Raw genomic sequence first — 16656 nt, 5'->3', positions numbered from 1 at the left:
CCCCAGGCCTCCAGTGTTTTTTTGACATGTGAAATGTTCAGAGTCTTAGAGTTCTGGAATCTAAGTTTTAAATGCTTCTGAGGAGGAACCTTATGTTAAACACACAGTACAGAGCCCTCAGTGAGCCCATTAATACTAGTTAACAGCAGCAAAATGGTGCTCCAGACACCATGAGCTTCCACTGTGAAATAACTTAAGTCTCCAAGTAAATACTACAAAACTTTACAAAATTGCTTTCTTCCTTCAGCTTTTTCAGCAAGCATAACTTCCCCACTTGTAAATCCCTTGCAGCTATCAAGCAGAAAAAGAAAACCAACCCTCACACCAAGGTCTATAACCAAATGTGGCAACCAGATTATGGACTCTTCACTTTTTTTCTTTTGTGGTGCAGGTATTACCAGTCTTCCAAGTCCAAGCACCAACAAATGGGCTCTTCAGATGCCCAACTCTGTACCAGCTCCTTTCCTTTCATTTCCAGGGCTTACACTTGCAAATCGTTTTCTTCTGCTGTTCCTGAAAAAAGAACTGGTTATTCACAACTGATCTCATGCTAAACATAAGGTATCCCAAACCAATGGCATTATATGCATCATGTAATAATAGAATGTGGCATCCTAGCTGAAAAGACTGGGAAACATGAGATAATGTGGAAAGAAGGTTGTCCTGTTGACCTATGAGATACACATTTCTGTCTTGTGCATGGCTAGTGTATGTGCTAGCTGGAAACTTCGTATAAATCCTCTTCCTGAGTTGCTCCAGTTTGGTAATCTCTCCTTCTCTTACAATGGGCCTGAGGAAGTCACTAGACTGCAGTTCTTGGAAAGAGAAATACAGTTGACTTAATATGCTGCATCGGTCACCAGGCCTTGGTGACCCCAGGGGAAGAGGCCTGTGCTTTTCTCTTATAAAATAAAAGCGAAAAACGACTCTACAGAAGGTCATGAGTTGGGAAAAGTAAGATCAGCTGTGGGCTAGGCCTCAGGGGAAATATAAGTTGTTCATAAAAAGCTACAGAACAAATCTTGATTAGTTAAGTAATCTGGTACATAGAATTTATTAGAGCTTAAAGCTTTCCTGTGGGACTCCCCTAATAGTACACAAATACAGTAAAATATCAAAGAAATGCATATTTTGTCAGACACTGAAAGCTGCGTTTATCCTGACCTACTAATGCACATCGGAAGGAGGGATAAATCCAGTTCATTCAGTTCAGTGCAGTGGCCCAGTTTGCATATTTTTACATGATCACATTTCTCCTGAATTTCTTTGTATCTTAGTCAATGCTCCCAAAACCTTCAAGCTGTTCCTGAGGAGTGCACCAAAAAAAGAGAGAGACTCAAAGGTATTAAAACATTCTGGAAAACAAAAAAAAAAAAAAAAAAAAAAGCTTGAATTTAAAATAATAAGGGTTTGTTTTCTGTTTTTGTGGCCCTTTAACATGTCTACAAGGGAAAATTCAGCATCATTTTTCTGCTGGTATGTATCTGCCACTGGCTTTACTAGCACTGCAGTCCTTGTTCTGTTTGAAAATGGTGCACTCCAAATCAAAAATTAAAAAATCTCTCTCTCATTATGGAAAGAAAACTTTCACACAGTCTGCATTTGCGGTAGTGCTTGTAAGGCAGATCCTGTACTCTTACCGTGCTTTCACAATGTTATTTTTTTATTTCTGTCTCTTCTTCCTTGCAGAGTATTTACTGTTGTCTCTGTAGGTTGCCTGAACGCTGAGAAAGAACTGCTATGGCAGCATCCTGACAGAGGATATAGTGATAAATATTTGGCTTCCAAAGCTCACCACAGACTTGGTAGCAGAGTCAGAAAATGATCCTGTCTCCCAGGAAAGCCCCTGTTTTTCCAGTGAAGCAGAACCTCCTTCTCTTGCACAGCCTAAAACCCCAAAGTGGCTGTATCAATAAGCTGATGCTTTAACCACAATGGAACTTCCACAGTGGAGGTTATCCTGGCAGAATAGGCAGAGAGGCACCCATTTCTCATCTGATAACATAAATATTTTGTTTATTGGAACATGGAAGAAAAAAAATATGGAGATGAAACCAGCAATGTGTCTTTTGCTGTTGTTTTAAAATTGTTCGTCTTTTCTTTTGCAGGTATTCAGGAGGGGACTCAATGTACCAAGTGTAAAAATAACTGGGCGCTGAAGTTTTCCATCATCTTGTTATACATTTTATGTGCCCTGTTAACAATTACCGTAGCCATTCTGGGATACAAAGGTAAGTATGCATCAAGTGCAACATTTCTCTTTCAGTCAAGCATCCAAGGAGGTTTCTGTGTATTACATAGACAGTTGATCACGTTTTCATCTTGAATGTGAATATTTTTGTCAGTGTTATTTGTGGTACATATATAGCAACAAAAGCTCAGTCTTAGGGTTTCACTTTCAAGCAATTATGATGTTTTGAAATTAGATTAGAAATTGTAAAAGACGAAAAAGTTAAAACAAACTGGTTTTTCTTCTGCTATGAAAGGGTACTAACTGAAAGACTCAAAGCTCTGCAGTATGTTAAGCCTTGATTTCATTGAGCCCTTTTGTATATCAGCACCCTTCCAAAATAAATGTCTTTCTTGATGGGAGAGACAGGAATAATCTTACTAAGATAATTATAATATTTTTCACAGGAAAAAAGTGTGGAATCAATATTACTTTGAAATACATGGAAGAAAGATTAAAGTAGGAGGTGCTAGTTTATTGAGTTATCTACAATGAACAGAGATGCTTAGAAGCTTTCAAAGATTCTGGCAGTTGGGCAACCCAGTAATGTAGGAAATTTCATTTTTGCAAATCCACACGAGGGTGTATTAGAAAGCACAGCTTAAAATTTCCATACCTAATGGATACTAATTAAGTGTAGCCATTTAGATATTGTTATGATTGAGTCAATGTGAATGTCTTCACAGCTATGCATGAAATAAGTGGGATGTGAGGTTCTACTAAGATAATGAAAATGAATAACATTCTGAGCATTATAGTAGAAAACTGCAGCATACTGTGGAGAAAAACAGGCAAGGTTCAAACAATCTGTTTGAGCACAGCTTTCAGTTGTAGCTTCATAAACCCTCCAAGAAGCTGAGTAAATCTTCACATGATTAGCATGCAGTGCATCCTATGCCACCAACAGCTGTGCTATTAGGAGAACTGACATCACCTCTGGTCATTTGCCGCTGAAAAAAAAGGAAATTGTAGAAGTAGAAAGGGATAAATACTTACTTGAGAGGATTCACTAGAGTTTTAAGTAGGAAGAAAACTACAACTGCTTGCTTTAGATGGTAAATTTAAGAAGGGAGAAGAGAGAATGGGAAGAGTATTCTATCCAAATAGAGATATTCTTTTTTCACTATAAAGCAGACAGAATGTGGTAAATTAAAAGCAAATGTGGGGGGGAAAAAAAGCAGTACATATATACTTACGCAGATGTTCTCCTGAAGAATGTGTAAATGGTTTCTGAAAGTAAGATACTGAGAAAAAAAGACTTTGAAGGATTCTTGATCTGTTAAGAAAAGATTGATTGGTTATACTGATTAGGGGAGGAGAAACTTGGGCCTTTTGCATGTATAAATTTGCAGATGTCTGCTTATGGTGAGTAAAGATGTGATCTTTCCGGACTATAACCCAGACACTAAATGACTGGGATTTAGTGGAGTTTTTCTCAAGAGCTTTTTATTACATGGTTGTCAGTTCTGGGGCTTACCAGAAGATTCAGACCTCACTTGGCATCCAAAAGAATCAAGTTGGAGAGACCACTGCTCTGTATCTTGCTTTGGCAAACATTTGCTTGTATATGTGCAGGAAGCAATAGCAATAAGGAAACTGTCCAGAATATCTTTTGGGGATATTCCTCTTCCTCATTTCAGTCCACAGTTTTCCAGCTTCATTCTCTACAAGCCTCCAGCACAGTCTCTTCCCCAAGCTTCACTCCCATCTTGAGGCCCCTTCTTTGCTATAGTCAGTTCTAAACCTGCTTCTTGCACTGACTAGTCACTGCTGCCTGAGCTGGATCTAGCTTTTCTGTCACATCCATATTTCTCCAGGGTAAGGACAAAAGAATTTCCTTGCCCACAGAAATGGGGAAAAAATGCACATCTTCACTGACTTTAAGACATCTTGGTGATGGCTCCGCCTGAATTCCAAGAGAAAGACTTTGGAGAAAAGTCCTTTTTGGTCCCAGGTATCTTCTCAGTAACTTCAAGAAGTAAGTAGCCATATGCCAAGTGTTAATTTCACCCTTTGTACCCTGCAGTTTAAGAGCTTTGTCTCTACAGTGCCTAAAAAGCTAACTTGCAGGGAAAATTTGCAATTGAACAAAGCCGCAGTCGATGGTACACATTCAAAGGAATTACTGCAATATTTTTTCTTAGTGAGGAAGGAATTAGGCCTTAAAGGAAAAACAAAATTTAAAATAAAATTTTATAAAGCTCTTGAACTCTCCCCTCTGCATCAGAGTTTGGCTCGTCTTTTTTATTGCAGTATTACACTGAAAGAAGGAATTCTGCTGGCATCAGGGATTCTTTCAGTCTCTTAGCTAAGTTTCCATTAAATTTGCCTCCCACGCTTATGTTTATAAAGCCCAAAACTACTTTTAAAACTTTCATTTCCTACATAGTATTTAGATATCCTTTGTGATTTAAAACATTAAAACTACTAATCAGTGAATTAAATATGGCAGGCAAAAAAATAACTCAATGGGAGGCAAAGTCAATACAGAACAAGCCTCTAAATTGGTGGTAAAAATTACAAAGTAGGTTGGAGAAACCTGAAACCAAAACATGAATTAAATGTTGAGGTCGTGGAGGAATAACAAGCTGAGTTTACTACTAGTTCACTTTTGGAAGAAATGTGAAATAGCTGTTTAAAAACATTAATAAAGCAAGCTGTGATTTTAAAATATGCTTTCTTAAATAAAATGCAAAAATACAAAGCTATAGAACTTCTGGCACTGAGCAGTGCCAAATTAGTCTATGTGAGGTGAAAGATCATTCTGCAACTCTCTCCATTAAGGGAACCTCTTGCTCTCAGTTTGAACTCTTGATAGTTATCAGTGCTGATCAGTCCTTGTTTTATATATTTTTGACTAATGACTACTACGACTTTCACCTCCTTGCTTTTCCTGTCTCCCAGCTTTTCTCTGCGGTTACTCAAGATCAATGCACCCTGGTGAGAGGGTACATTTTCTCTCTCCTACTTGACTGAGGATGAAACACAGAGTAGGTCAGGTACAGACACTCTTCTCTGTTCTGGTCAACAATTACTTGAACATTTGGCTTCTTCTGCAGGACCTTTAATAAATTTTTCACAGTGACCTTGTCAGAAATTTAAGATCACAGTGTAGAGATATCTCATCAAGTTGAGAGTTAAGATGAACTTGTCCAAATGGAAGCTCAAGGCACAGACAAACTTTGCATTTTTTGAAAGCAGCAGACTGTTGGAAGCAGCAGAATGACCTTCAAAAAGAACATCAGGATCAGTTTGCCTTTTAGCCTTGGCATTTCTGCCTTTATCCACACTTTGCACTGCGGTGTTGATACCCTGTGAGGGGAAGCAGAACAAAAACCAAGGAAACGGTATGCCTGATAAAACTAATTCTGCATTTGACATCAGTTAATCTGAGTAAGTCGTCAACAGTTTAGTATCTTATAGACAAAACCACTACATTGTATATTTGAAAGCAGCATCCCCTTTCCAGCCTCCCTAAACCAGCATCTTCTTGCTAATGAACCATGAACCAGCAGTGTGCTCTTCTGACCAAGAAGGCCAGTGGAATCCCGGGATACATTAACAAGATCGTGGCCAGCAGGTCAAGGGAAATGATCCTCCCCCTCTGCTCTGCCCTGCTGGGGACACATCTGGAGTATTGTGTCCAGTTCTGGGCTCCTCAGTTCAAGAAAGACAGGGAACTATTGGAGAGAGTCCAGCGGAGGGCTACAGAGATGATGAGGGGCCTGGAGCATCTCCGGTATAGGGAAAGGCTGAGAGACCGGGGGCTGTTCAGCCTGGGGAGAAGAAGACAGAGGGAGAATCTTATCACTGCTTATAAATATCTAATGGGTGGGAGTCACAGAGATATGGAGCCAGGCTATTTTCAGTGGTGCCCAGCAGCAGAACAAGGGGCAATGGGAATGAACTGGAACACAGGGAATTCCATCTGAACATTTACTTTGTGGGTGACAGAGCACCGGAACAAGCTGTCCATAGAGGTTGTGGAGTCTCCTCTGGAGACATTCAAACCTTGCCTGGATGTTTTCCTGTGCAACCCTCTGGAGGGAACCTGCTTTAGCTGTGGGCTGGACTGGATGATCTCCAGAGGTCCCTTCCAGCTCCTATGATTCTTTGATTCTGTGATTTGCCATCTTTCAGGCACAGAGTAGCCATGGTCTTCACTACATACTACAGCCAGTTGTCAATAGTGCCAGTAAGACCTCTCATTAAATTGCCGCTTCAATGAATGTTCGGAGTGTTCTACACAAAGAATATTCATAGCTACAAACCAGCTACAAACCACCTTCAGTCTTTTTGGTATGGATGTTTTGGTTTTTTGGGGTTTTTTTTTGTTTTTTTTTTGAGTTTGGTAACAAAAATACCATATGCTGTTGTATATGCAATTCCATCCAATCTCACCAGCTGCCAGTACAGGCTACTGCATATTGATAGTATTCTACTATTTTCATTTACTTTAAACTCTTCAGGGGAATACTGTGATATTAGTTTCCAGTGTTAGATTTCATTCAGTCAACATTCTTGCTGCTACAGAGCAGCAAAAAGTCTGAGGTTTACAAACTTTAGATCTGAAATACTGTCAGTCAAACTGCAAAAGGAATAAACTATATTTCCTTTCATTATTGTTAATATATATTCATTTTTCAACTCCAAGTGTGCTGCATAACTGGAGTAAGCAGGTGAATAGTATGCAGAATCTGAGTTAACATAGACAATGTGATATTGGTAGGCAAAGGTTCAGCAAAAGCACTTGGACTGGGTCTGCTTTTTAAATCCAAATGCTTTTGCTAGATCTTTTTTAAGAGCACAGTGAGCTGTATCCTTCGTGATGACTATTCATAAACAAAGCAAAGCATCGTGGAATGAACAAGGAGCTGCCTAGTGCTGGCCAGAAAGAAATACCAAGTAGGGTCCCCATGCTCGCTGTGTATGATGCATACATGCATCAGTGGAGTGTGAGAAGTTACAGAAGGACCTGGGCTGGGCTCCAGCCTGGAAGACAGTCAGTGAGAACTAACAGAGGATCAGCTTGGCTTCATTTGAGAAAAATGGTGTACAACAGGTACCTTTCACAGGCAGAAGAACCTGTGAAATATTAGTGTTATACTTAGGGAGAAAATCCTTTCTAAAGCAAGCAGTACTGAGTAATAGTCCCCCTGAAAAAGAAATACGATTTTGTTGCCAGGGTCATTATTGTAGCATGGCTTTTAGCAGGCCATCATCCCAAATACTGAAATCTGCACTCTGACTCTATCTTTACACTCACAGTAGAGCCTCTTTTTTATTGCACTGTTAGCAGTTAGAAGGGAGTAGGAAGGTTATTCATCAAGGGATGTCCAGTCATTTTGAAAATCTTGAGATTTTTCTTCTGTTGCAAGTCCACTCACCTCAGTGTAGTTACATCAGAGATGATCTTGATCTGCTGTTTGTCTGTTGATTTTTTGGAAAGCATTAAAACTTCTGTGTATCTGTACCCATGAACAGAAAAACAAGGGCAAAATGAAGAAGGAGCACTTGGTGGTCTGCACTTCAAAGTTCTGGTTGTGGTTGCTCAGAAGAGCAAAATATCGCTTAAATTTCCACTCCTAGTGAAAAACCATTCTTTACATAGCAACAGCTTCTATGAGGCTACTTTGTGGCTGCAGATAATCTCACAGACAGAAAGAATTGGTTGGTATCTTCAACCTAGCACAGGCCTAGAGAATTAGGTTTCCTAAAGGCATGGGAAACATTATTTCTCCTGTCTGAATAGGGGACTGGCACAATGCCTCATGCAGCCACTCCAAGGGTTCACGCAGATCTGTTCTGCTCCCAGTGTAACCTGAGGGCCAAATAGTCAGGTGATGAGAATAAAATTTCTGCCCATGGTTGCTGTTTGAATGCCAAGCATGTTCAAGTAGATTTGCCATGGAAGCTGAAGACAGCTCCTCAGCCTTGCAAACATTTCCCTGGTTGCTTCAAGTACAGATTTCTGTCACTAGAAGCCTATCCAGGCTCTTTATTTGTTGCTTTTTCCATTGCCATGTCAACTCAATCAAATCATCAAATTGTCTCGGTGACAAGAAAATGACTCAGACATTACCAAATAAAAAACACATTAAAGGAAGCCATAAGGCTGCACTTGCTGACTGGCCACCATTTCAATCTTAACAAGTCAGAACAATTTTGAGAACATTTTGAGTGATTTATGCCGTTATTAACACATTTAAATGTTGATTTCAGAAACGTTGGTTTTGGAAGTGCTTAATAGATGCATCTTCAAACTGCTATGGCAGACCAGAGCTTGTATCCAGGAGACATTTTTTTAATGATTAAAAGGCTCAGGGGAAAAAAAGAAAAGAAAAAAAAAATGGCCTCTTCAAGGAGTAATGGCTCAGTGGATCATGCGAAATAAAGGGAAGGCTTCTCTCACATGTATGAGCTGTATGAGCTTTTAGCAACCAGTCTACCACAAAACACTGCACTTGTAGCATGGAAGTACTGTGAAAAGACAAGTCTATAAATATCTAAGGTGTGGGGGGCTGAATGGCGAGGCCGGACTCTTTTCAGTGGTGAGTGGAGACAGGATAAGGGGAAACGGCCGGAAACTGCAGCATAGGAAGTTCTGCACAAATGTGCGCAAGAACTTCTTTACAGTGAGGTGACGGAGCACTGGAACAGGCTGCCCAGGGAGGTGGTGGAGTCTCCTTCTCTGGAGATGTTCAAGACCTGCCTGGATGCCTACCTGTGCGACCTGCTGTAGGGAACCTGCTTTGGCAGGGGTTGGACTCAATGATCTCTGGATCCCTTTCAACCCCTACAATTCTGTGATTCTGTGAAAACAAGGACTTGGTTCATTAGGAAAACTTACAAAGAGGGATTTCTTTATTCATAAGGGAGGTTGCTTCTGAGTAAAGAAATGTGTGGGAACTGTTGGCAGAGTGAAGAACTGGAAGTGTGCTGGGTACCACCAGCAGATGGGAGTTCATCCTGCTGTTGTTTCATAGCACAACAACTGAGTGTAGTGGCATCAGGCCAGATTTAATGCTTTTTTAAGTTTGATGCTAGCAGTGTTCTTTTGGTTTGTTTTGTAGTTTACTGCACTTCATAATTTGACTTTTTCTTCTTTCCATAACACGCTGTTTTCTTTACCCTAGTTGTTGAAAAAATGAACAATGTGACAGGTGGCCTGGAAACATCCCATAGAAGATATACAGAAAAGCTCACAGAGGTGGAGAGTGATCTGAAGAAATTAGGTAATCTACATGCAACCAAAGCCCCTTTTTATCATGACTTTTCAGCATTCTCCTGGAAGATACAGGCCAGAATTTTGTCTGAAAACTGTCTGGCTATGTCAAGATACTTGTGTTTCAATTTCTCGAGTACTTGGGAAAACACTTGTTAAGGCTGTCTTTACCTGGGGCAACATTTTAAGCATACTTTAATATTTACACTTCCTACTGAAGTCACTCTGAATGTATCCATACCTAAATAAGAACTTAAAAGTTGTCCTCGGGAGTCTTTTTCTGAGTTAGAGATGTAAAATATAGCAGAAGCTCTTCAACAAAGGCAGAGATTCTACATAAAGTAAACTTCCATAAAATCATCTCAGAGAATACAAAATATGAAGTTATTGTGAGCTCAGGTCTCCCAAGTGTAGTCACAGTTCTTAATTATCAAGAAAATGCAAAAAAATCATGGTAGGGATTCCCAACTCACTCTATTTACATTTCTACCTTTCTTCCTTGTCTGGAAAGGTAGCAAAGCTGTTTATTATCAGCTTATAGATACACAGATTTATAGTTTATGTAAATACTTCTTATTTAAGTATAAATGTGTGCATACAAGCATGTGCTTCTTGAAATACATTTTGTTTCACTTCATAAACAATATATTGAGATTTGTATTGCTTGGGAAATTCACTAGCTTGCAGCTTGATGTTCACAGCTTCTTCCGCTAAAAACCAAGCTGTATTCTGAAGTATTTGCACACTGCGTTTATTTCAACAATGTGGGATAATTCAGTGGCATGTATTTTGGCTGATACATATGTAGGCATAAATGCTATACCTGAAAGCACATGCAATCTTTCATGCTGATTAAATTGATCACCACTTGGAGCACCTTTGATTTAGTTCATGTCCACATATGTTTACATACTACTGATGGATGGCCAATGAGGTGCTCAGACCATCAGTCCCAATTTAAGTGGATCTGCCATGGAGGAAATTAAAATGTTACAGGGCAGTGTGTGTGTGTTTATGTTCCATAAACACTTCTGGCTGAAGTTTTCTCTTGCTGTTCACCATTGCGACTCATTCCAACACATCAGAAGAAAGCTCCTTACAGAGCCATATTCACTGTAGTTTATGAAAACCATCCTACCCCCTCTTGGAGTCATCTGAAGCGGTGGACTTCAGGCTACATTATTCACATAGTTATACTTTGATAGGACAAAAATATATGGACTGCGTTTAGCAGAGGGAAGTGATTGAGGTCAAGAAAGGGAATATTCCCTCCAAGTGAGTGTTGACTGCTTATTTCTGTACTTTCTTTGTCCTGAATGATGAACTGTGCAACCTCAAAAGCTTAATTACACTCAGACAAGGTTCCGGGAGTATACTGTAGAGCAGTGCAAGCAAAAGCTGAGATGTTACCTTAATGGTTATGATTTTGCTTTCCTGAAAGTCAGAACATGAGGAAACAATAAAAGCAAAAGAAACGTCATTAGGAGCAACAGTGGTACATTCAAGAGAAAAAAGGAAATGTATCCTGTCATGTCTACAATAACCTGATGGCAAAGCTTTTGTCTTTACCCAAATTGTTTTAAAATTGGTATTATAACCATTTTAAAACTAAACCCAAGATTTAAAAATACAGAACTATTTGTACTAAATCACAGTGAAGATATTCCACCTGCCAGAGACAGGAGGAAGAAAATATGAACTGTTAGAATCTACTTCTGAACTTTCAGCAAAAGCCAGCTGTAGCTTCAAAGCATAAATTTTCTGTTACCTCTTTGGTATTTTAAATACTTTTTACCATTCAGTTTTCATTCAAAATAGAAGCACTACTTGGCAGTGTGTATTCGTCATAGTTTCTAATGGCAGGTTTTCATATTTGTGACAACAGAAACACCATTTTTTTTCCCCTCAGCAAGATATAGTTTTCATCTTTTGTATTTCTACTCTGTCTAGTGACAAAATTTTGCTCTTGTCTGGAAAAGATATTGAAGAAATCCTATTGACAAAACATTTTGACAGCCGTAACATACCTAAAATATATTGTAATTTTTTATAGTTTGTTTTAAAAAGCATTTAAAATTCTTTCATTAATATTTTTGTCTGTACAACAGATGACCAAGCTGGACAGAAAGCCCTGAATACTAACACTGAACTGTCTAGCTTCAGATCTGACATTCTGGCTCTTCGTCAGCAGCTTCATGACATTGCAGAGAAAACTACCAGAAACAAAGATACACTGGAGAAGCTCCAAGAATCTGGAAATGTACTAGATGATAGACAGAGCCAAATGAGAAGTGCCTTAGATAGTAACTCTTTCATGATCATCAGTGTCAATAAGACTCTTCAGGCGTATACTGGCTATATAAACAATCTTCAACAAGACACAAGTAATATCCAAACAAATTTGCAAAACCAAGTGCATTCTCATAATGTGGTCATCATGAACCTTAACAACTTAAACTTGACACAAATACAGCAAAGAAATCTTATCAGTGTCCTGCAGAAGTCTATGGAAGATACAAGTTTGGCTATTCTAAGAATCAAGAATGACTTTCAAAACCTGCAGCAGGTTGTCCTTCAAGCCCGGAAGGACACTGACTGGCTCAAGGAAAAAGTACAAAATTTACAGACTTTGGCTGCCAACAACTCAGCATTAGCAAAAGCTAATAACGATACACTTGAAGACATGAACAATCAGCTCAGTTCCTTCAGTGGGCAAATGGAGAATATTACCACAATTGCCCAAGCCAATGAACAAAATCTGAAGGATCTCCAGGAACAGCATAAAGAATATGAAAACAGAACTTCTGCCAAATTCAGCCAATTGGAAGAGAGGTTCCAGGTCTTTGAGACTGATATAGTCAATATAATTAGCAACATCAGCTACACTGCTCATCATCTACGGACATTGACTAGCAATCTCAATGAGGTCAGGACAACTTGTACAGACACCTTAAGTAAACATTCAGATGAGCTGATTTTTATGAACAGCACACTAGCCAATATTCGTTTAGACTCTGCATCACTCAAGATGCAACAGGATTTGATGAGGTCAAGGTTAGATGTTGAAGTTGCCAATTTGTCAGTAATCATGGAAGAAATGAAGCTGGTAGATTCCAAACATGGCCAGCTCATCAAGAACTTCACTATCCTACAAGGTATGTAGGTTCTCCAGTGAAGCTCGTAATGGACTGTGATGAATTCCTATTTGCAGTACTTTATTTCTGTTTAAGTTAATGCACGTTGGTACACAGTTCTGGTGTTTTCCATTATATAATCCTGAACTTTGGAAATGTAAATGTAGCTTGAATTTTCCTTACTAATTTTCCTATGCCTTCGTTACATACCTAGAATGGGGATGTTATGAAAGAAGGTTCTGACTTAGCAGATTTTATTCTGAGTGACTGCCTGGATCTGCTTTTGATTTAGTTTCTAAAATAAGTTAGTGAAGGTGTGGAACCTCAAGAAACCAATCCCAGCTAAGGAGGAAATGGCTAAAAAATATATGTTGGACTATTCCCAGAAAGGTCCACCCTAACTGAAAAACAAGTTACGATTTTACTTTAAGCCCGTTGTTATTTCGCCAGAATACATCCTACTTTGCTTATTTTTTAATCCTGGAATATTTTATTTTCTCCAGGAATAAATAGCATCAAGTTTAGGAGGTTTCTCCCAGTCAAATGAAAAGAACATGAATATTACCAAACTGATGGAACCAGCCAGGCCTAAAACTCTAATCACAAGTGAAAACTAAATGTTCCAAATAGACTAAGTCTGAATTAGAGCCAAGATTACAAGTCAGTAACCTTAAGCTTTTTCATTTCACACAGGTCTAAATTACTGTAGCTGAGTAATTTATGTCTGAAGGAAAATAAATGATGCTGAAAAAAACATATGTAGGCAAAATATTTGATCACCCATGATCAAATAATTTGAATCTAAAATTATTTTGATATTTATATATGGAAAACTGCCACAGCATTACCATTTCCTATCTTGTATATTGTTCCGTTTCCTGTTATAACCTACCAGCTAGTGAATATAACTGGCCTTTCCTACTGTTGGCCTATTGCACATTGTCCATCTTTTTTGTCTCTTTGACAACCCACTATTGACAGAGTAAGAAACAGCACTGCAGGAAAAGCAGTCCAGTAGTCTAAGAGAGGAGATATTACTGGAAGGAAAAGGAAGTACAGCAGAATGGGAGAATGGGAGTGCATGCACAACCAGCACAGAGCATGTTTTGCTGTGCACCTCAACTGGTCACCTGAGGCATCATAGTACTGTCGGGTTCATAGGACAAGATGCATCAGATGATTTTCTTCTAAATTTTATATTTCGTGGAAGCTCAGAAAAGAGGAACGGTGTGTAGAGCCTGAGAAGCAGACTTACTTTTACAAGCACAGCTGCAAGTAGCTGTTAGCCTGGTTTTCACAGTGCTGCATATCCAGCGTCACTGATCTGAGATATATTAAAGAGGGACCCCAGGTGGGCTTTTTGTTTGTTTTCTTCTGTATTCCCACTCTGAATGCTTACGTTGTTTCAGGCCCTCCTGGTCCAAGGGGACCTAAAGGTGACAGAGGCCCTCAAGGTCCTCTTGGCCCTGCTGGCCTAAAAGGACAAAAAGGAGAGAAAGGAGAGCCTGGACCACCAGGACCTGCAGGTGAAAAGGGCCCACCTGGGCCAATTGGGCCACCAGGAGAGAAAGGAGGGAAAGGCTCAAGAGGATCACCAGGCTCCAAAGGTCAGAGAGGTTCTCCTGGCAAAACGGGTCTTCCTGGACCAAGCGGAGACCCAGGGCCACCAGGTCCACAAGGCAAAGATGGTCCACAGGGGCCACAAGGCCCACCAGGATTTCAAGGCCTGCAAGGAACTGTGGGAGAGCCAGGAGTGCCAGGACCTCGAGGACTACCTGGGCTACCTGGAGTCCCTGGGCTGCCTGGTCCAAAAGGCCCACCTGGCCCACCAGGACCACCAGGTCCAGGGATGCCAATGGCACTACAAAGCGAACCTACATCAGTGCCTGAGGCTAACGGTAAGCTATCGAAACGTGTGCATCTTTCACTGTGATACAGATATACCTGGTGGAGGGTGTTCACCAGAGTCACTGGTTCATTCAACCTCTGCTACATCTCAGTCTCTGAGATTAATCATAAAGACCCTTGTCAAGTGAAGCTATACCTTAGTCTTCCCACTTAGAGTCTGAAGCTGGTTCAATTTATTGTTTACAGCTACAGAAAAATCCTAAGTTGTATGTGGAATAAATGGTCCCATTGGCCTCACAGTTTAACCTTGATTTCACAGTCAGGATTTTCGTAAATAGATTCTCAAAACATACCTAAATATGTTAGATGGCAATGCATTGTAGATGGGATACTCCCCTAATTATTGGCCCTATGCAGAAAGTTACTGTTGTCTCATTGATTTATGAGTAATTGGTTTCATGCAAAAAAAAATCATATCGTAGGTTGTTCTCCTCATTGGAAGAACTACACAGAAAAATGCTACTACTTTTCAATTGAAAGAGAAATTTTTGAAGAGGCAAAGTTATTCTGTGAAGAGAAGGCATCGCGCTTGGTTATCATAAACAACAAAGAAGAACAGGTAACTACCTTTTCTTTCAATTTTTCGAGGGAATCTCTGCTTATTTAACATATTGAAGCAGCAAAGTAAGTGGGAAGCTGAGAGCATCATAAATTCATATAGTGAAAGTGCACACAGTGGTTGATTTACTTCAGTTAGCATTTTGTCCACCTTCTGCTCAGCAGTTATTCCTTGTGAGAAGCGTCTCACCCTGAAGGTTCTGGTCACAGAGCACAGGAAGAATGGTGAGAATTGGAGGAGTTTCAAACCTCTGAAGATGCAGTCCAGTATGCTGTGCATACAATCCAGAATGTGGACTTTTTTCAGTGTTGAAAATAATTTATTTTAAAATTCTTTTTAATATATGCAACCTGACTACTGTGACCCACAAATGTTTTTAATGTAACTATAAATCTAGCTGTACTTTTAGTACTATTAAACATAATTACTCTGTGGCTATGTGGCATAGGGAACATCACGATACAAGTGCTTCCTGTCTGTTGGTGGTTTATCGGTTTGTTTTTGTTTTTTTTTTCTTCCATTTGTATCTGTAAGATGTTAGCTGTGACTTTACATCCACCTTACTTTGATGACTAGCTCTCTGTACCTCATCTGCAGATAGCACTAATAGATATGTTGTCACAAAGCAAACTCATGAAACCTGTCTTCAGCTTGAAAAAGTTTCTCCAGGCATTCCTATTCTGATAGCAAAGATGCTCTTGTAGCTTAATATCTCCAAAGACTGTATTTGCTTGTTATGCACTAATATCTTTCTTCCGCAGCAATGGATAAAGAGGCAGATTTCGGGGAAAGGCAGCTTCTGGATTGGACTTACAGATTCAGAGAAGGAAAATGAATGGAGGTGGCTGGATGGATCCTTACCGCTTTACACGTATGTAAATAAAAACAATAGTGTTTATTTTCTGCAGAATCTACCATTCTTGCCAACCCTTCTGTAAACAACATCTAGAAATTATCCCATGGATCCAGAGGTTTGTAGATGCCAATGAAATAATTCTTTACTGAGGTTGCTGTTGAACTTTTTTTTCTCTCTCCCTTCTCTATGCACACAGCTTTATTTCCTCACCAGAAGGAAGGCTGAACACTGAATGAAAGAATCACGTAACTACACAGCAAAGCATTCCTTGCCAAAACATTGCCTCCTGACTTTTATTACAAAGTTGAGATGGAAAGCACAGACAGTTTTTCTGTCTTGGTTTGAATTTTCCTTATTTGCATTACAAGTGGCTATAAATAGAGGGTTCTGATAAAAAATGGCCAGCCTTTAGATAAAGACCAAAACCATGTGGAAAGCATTGAACATAAGGTAAATGCTCGAAACAAAGGTGTCTAAGCTTTGGCTGGCCAAGAACTGAATTGGCAGCTCTCCAGAAATCCTAGGGTTACACCTAATTTGTCCTAAATTGAACAGATTTCAAACACCCAAATTTTTAATACCAAAGAGTTTACAGAGCTGAGCATGCTGTGCTCCAAAAAAACAGGCTCAGTCAGTCAATTGTTACAAATTAATTAGCTGTGATCTCATAGGTGCTCATTTTGATGAGAAACATTGAAAAGTCAGATGCATTTCAAATGAGCCATAATATTTTTCCCTTTTTCT

The 16656-nt window shown here is 39.5% G+C and overlaps 1 protein-coding gene across 1 annotated transcript in view; it reads left to right on the top strand.

The window, feature by feature from the left end:
- Positions 1 to 16656, top strand: part of COLEC12 (collectin subfamily member 12) — a 93056-nt gene that overhangs the window by 70513 nt on the left and 5887 nt on the right. Inside the window, exons 3-8 of the mRNA XM_042808841.1 lie at positions 2109 to 2231; positions 9367 to 9465; positions 11564 to 12610; positions 13999 to 14487; positions 14920 to 15056; positions 15818 to 15927. Coding sequence (XP_042664775.1) covers positions 2109 to 2231; positions 9367 to 9465; positions 11564 to 12610; positions 13999 to 14487; positions 14920 to 15056; positions 15818 to 15927 — 2005 coding nt within the window. The remainder of the gene's footprint in view (positions 1 to 2108; positions 2232 to 9366; positions 9466 to 11563; positions 12611 to 13998; positions 14488 to 14919; positions 15057 to 15817; positions 15928 to 16656) is intronic.

Source organism: Centrocercus urophasianus, unplaced genomic scaffold (genome assembly GCF_019232065.1).
Source record: "Centrocercus urophasianus isolate 14NV4802_14NV808 unplaced genomic scaffold, USGS_Curo_1.0 seq_11, whole genome shotgun sequence".
Classification (NCBI taxonomy): domain Eukaryota; kingdom Metazoa; phylum Chordata; class Aves; order Galliformes; family Phasianidae; genus Centrocercus; species Centrocercus urophasianus.
The sequence above is the reverse complement of the archived record's forward strand: the minus strand, read 5'-3'. Positions and strand labels throughout refer to the sequence as shown.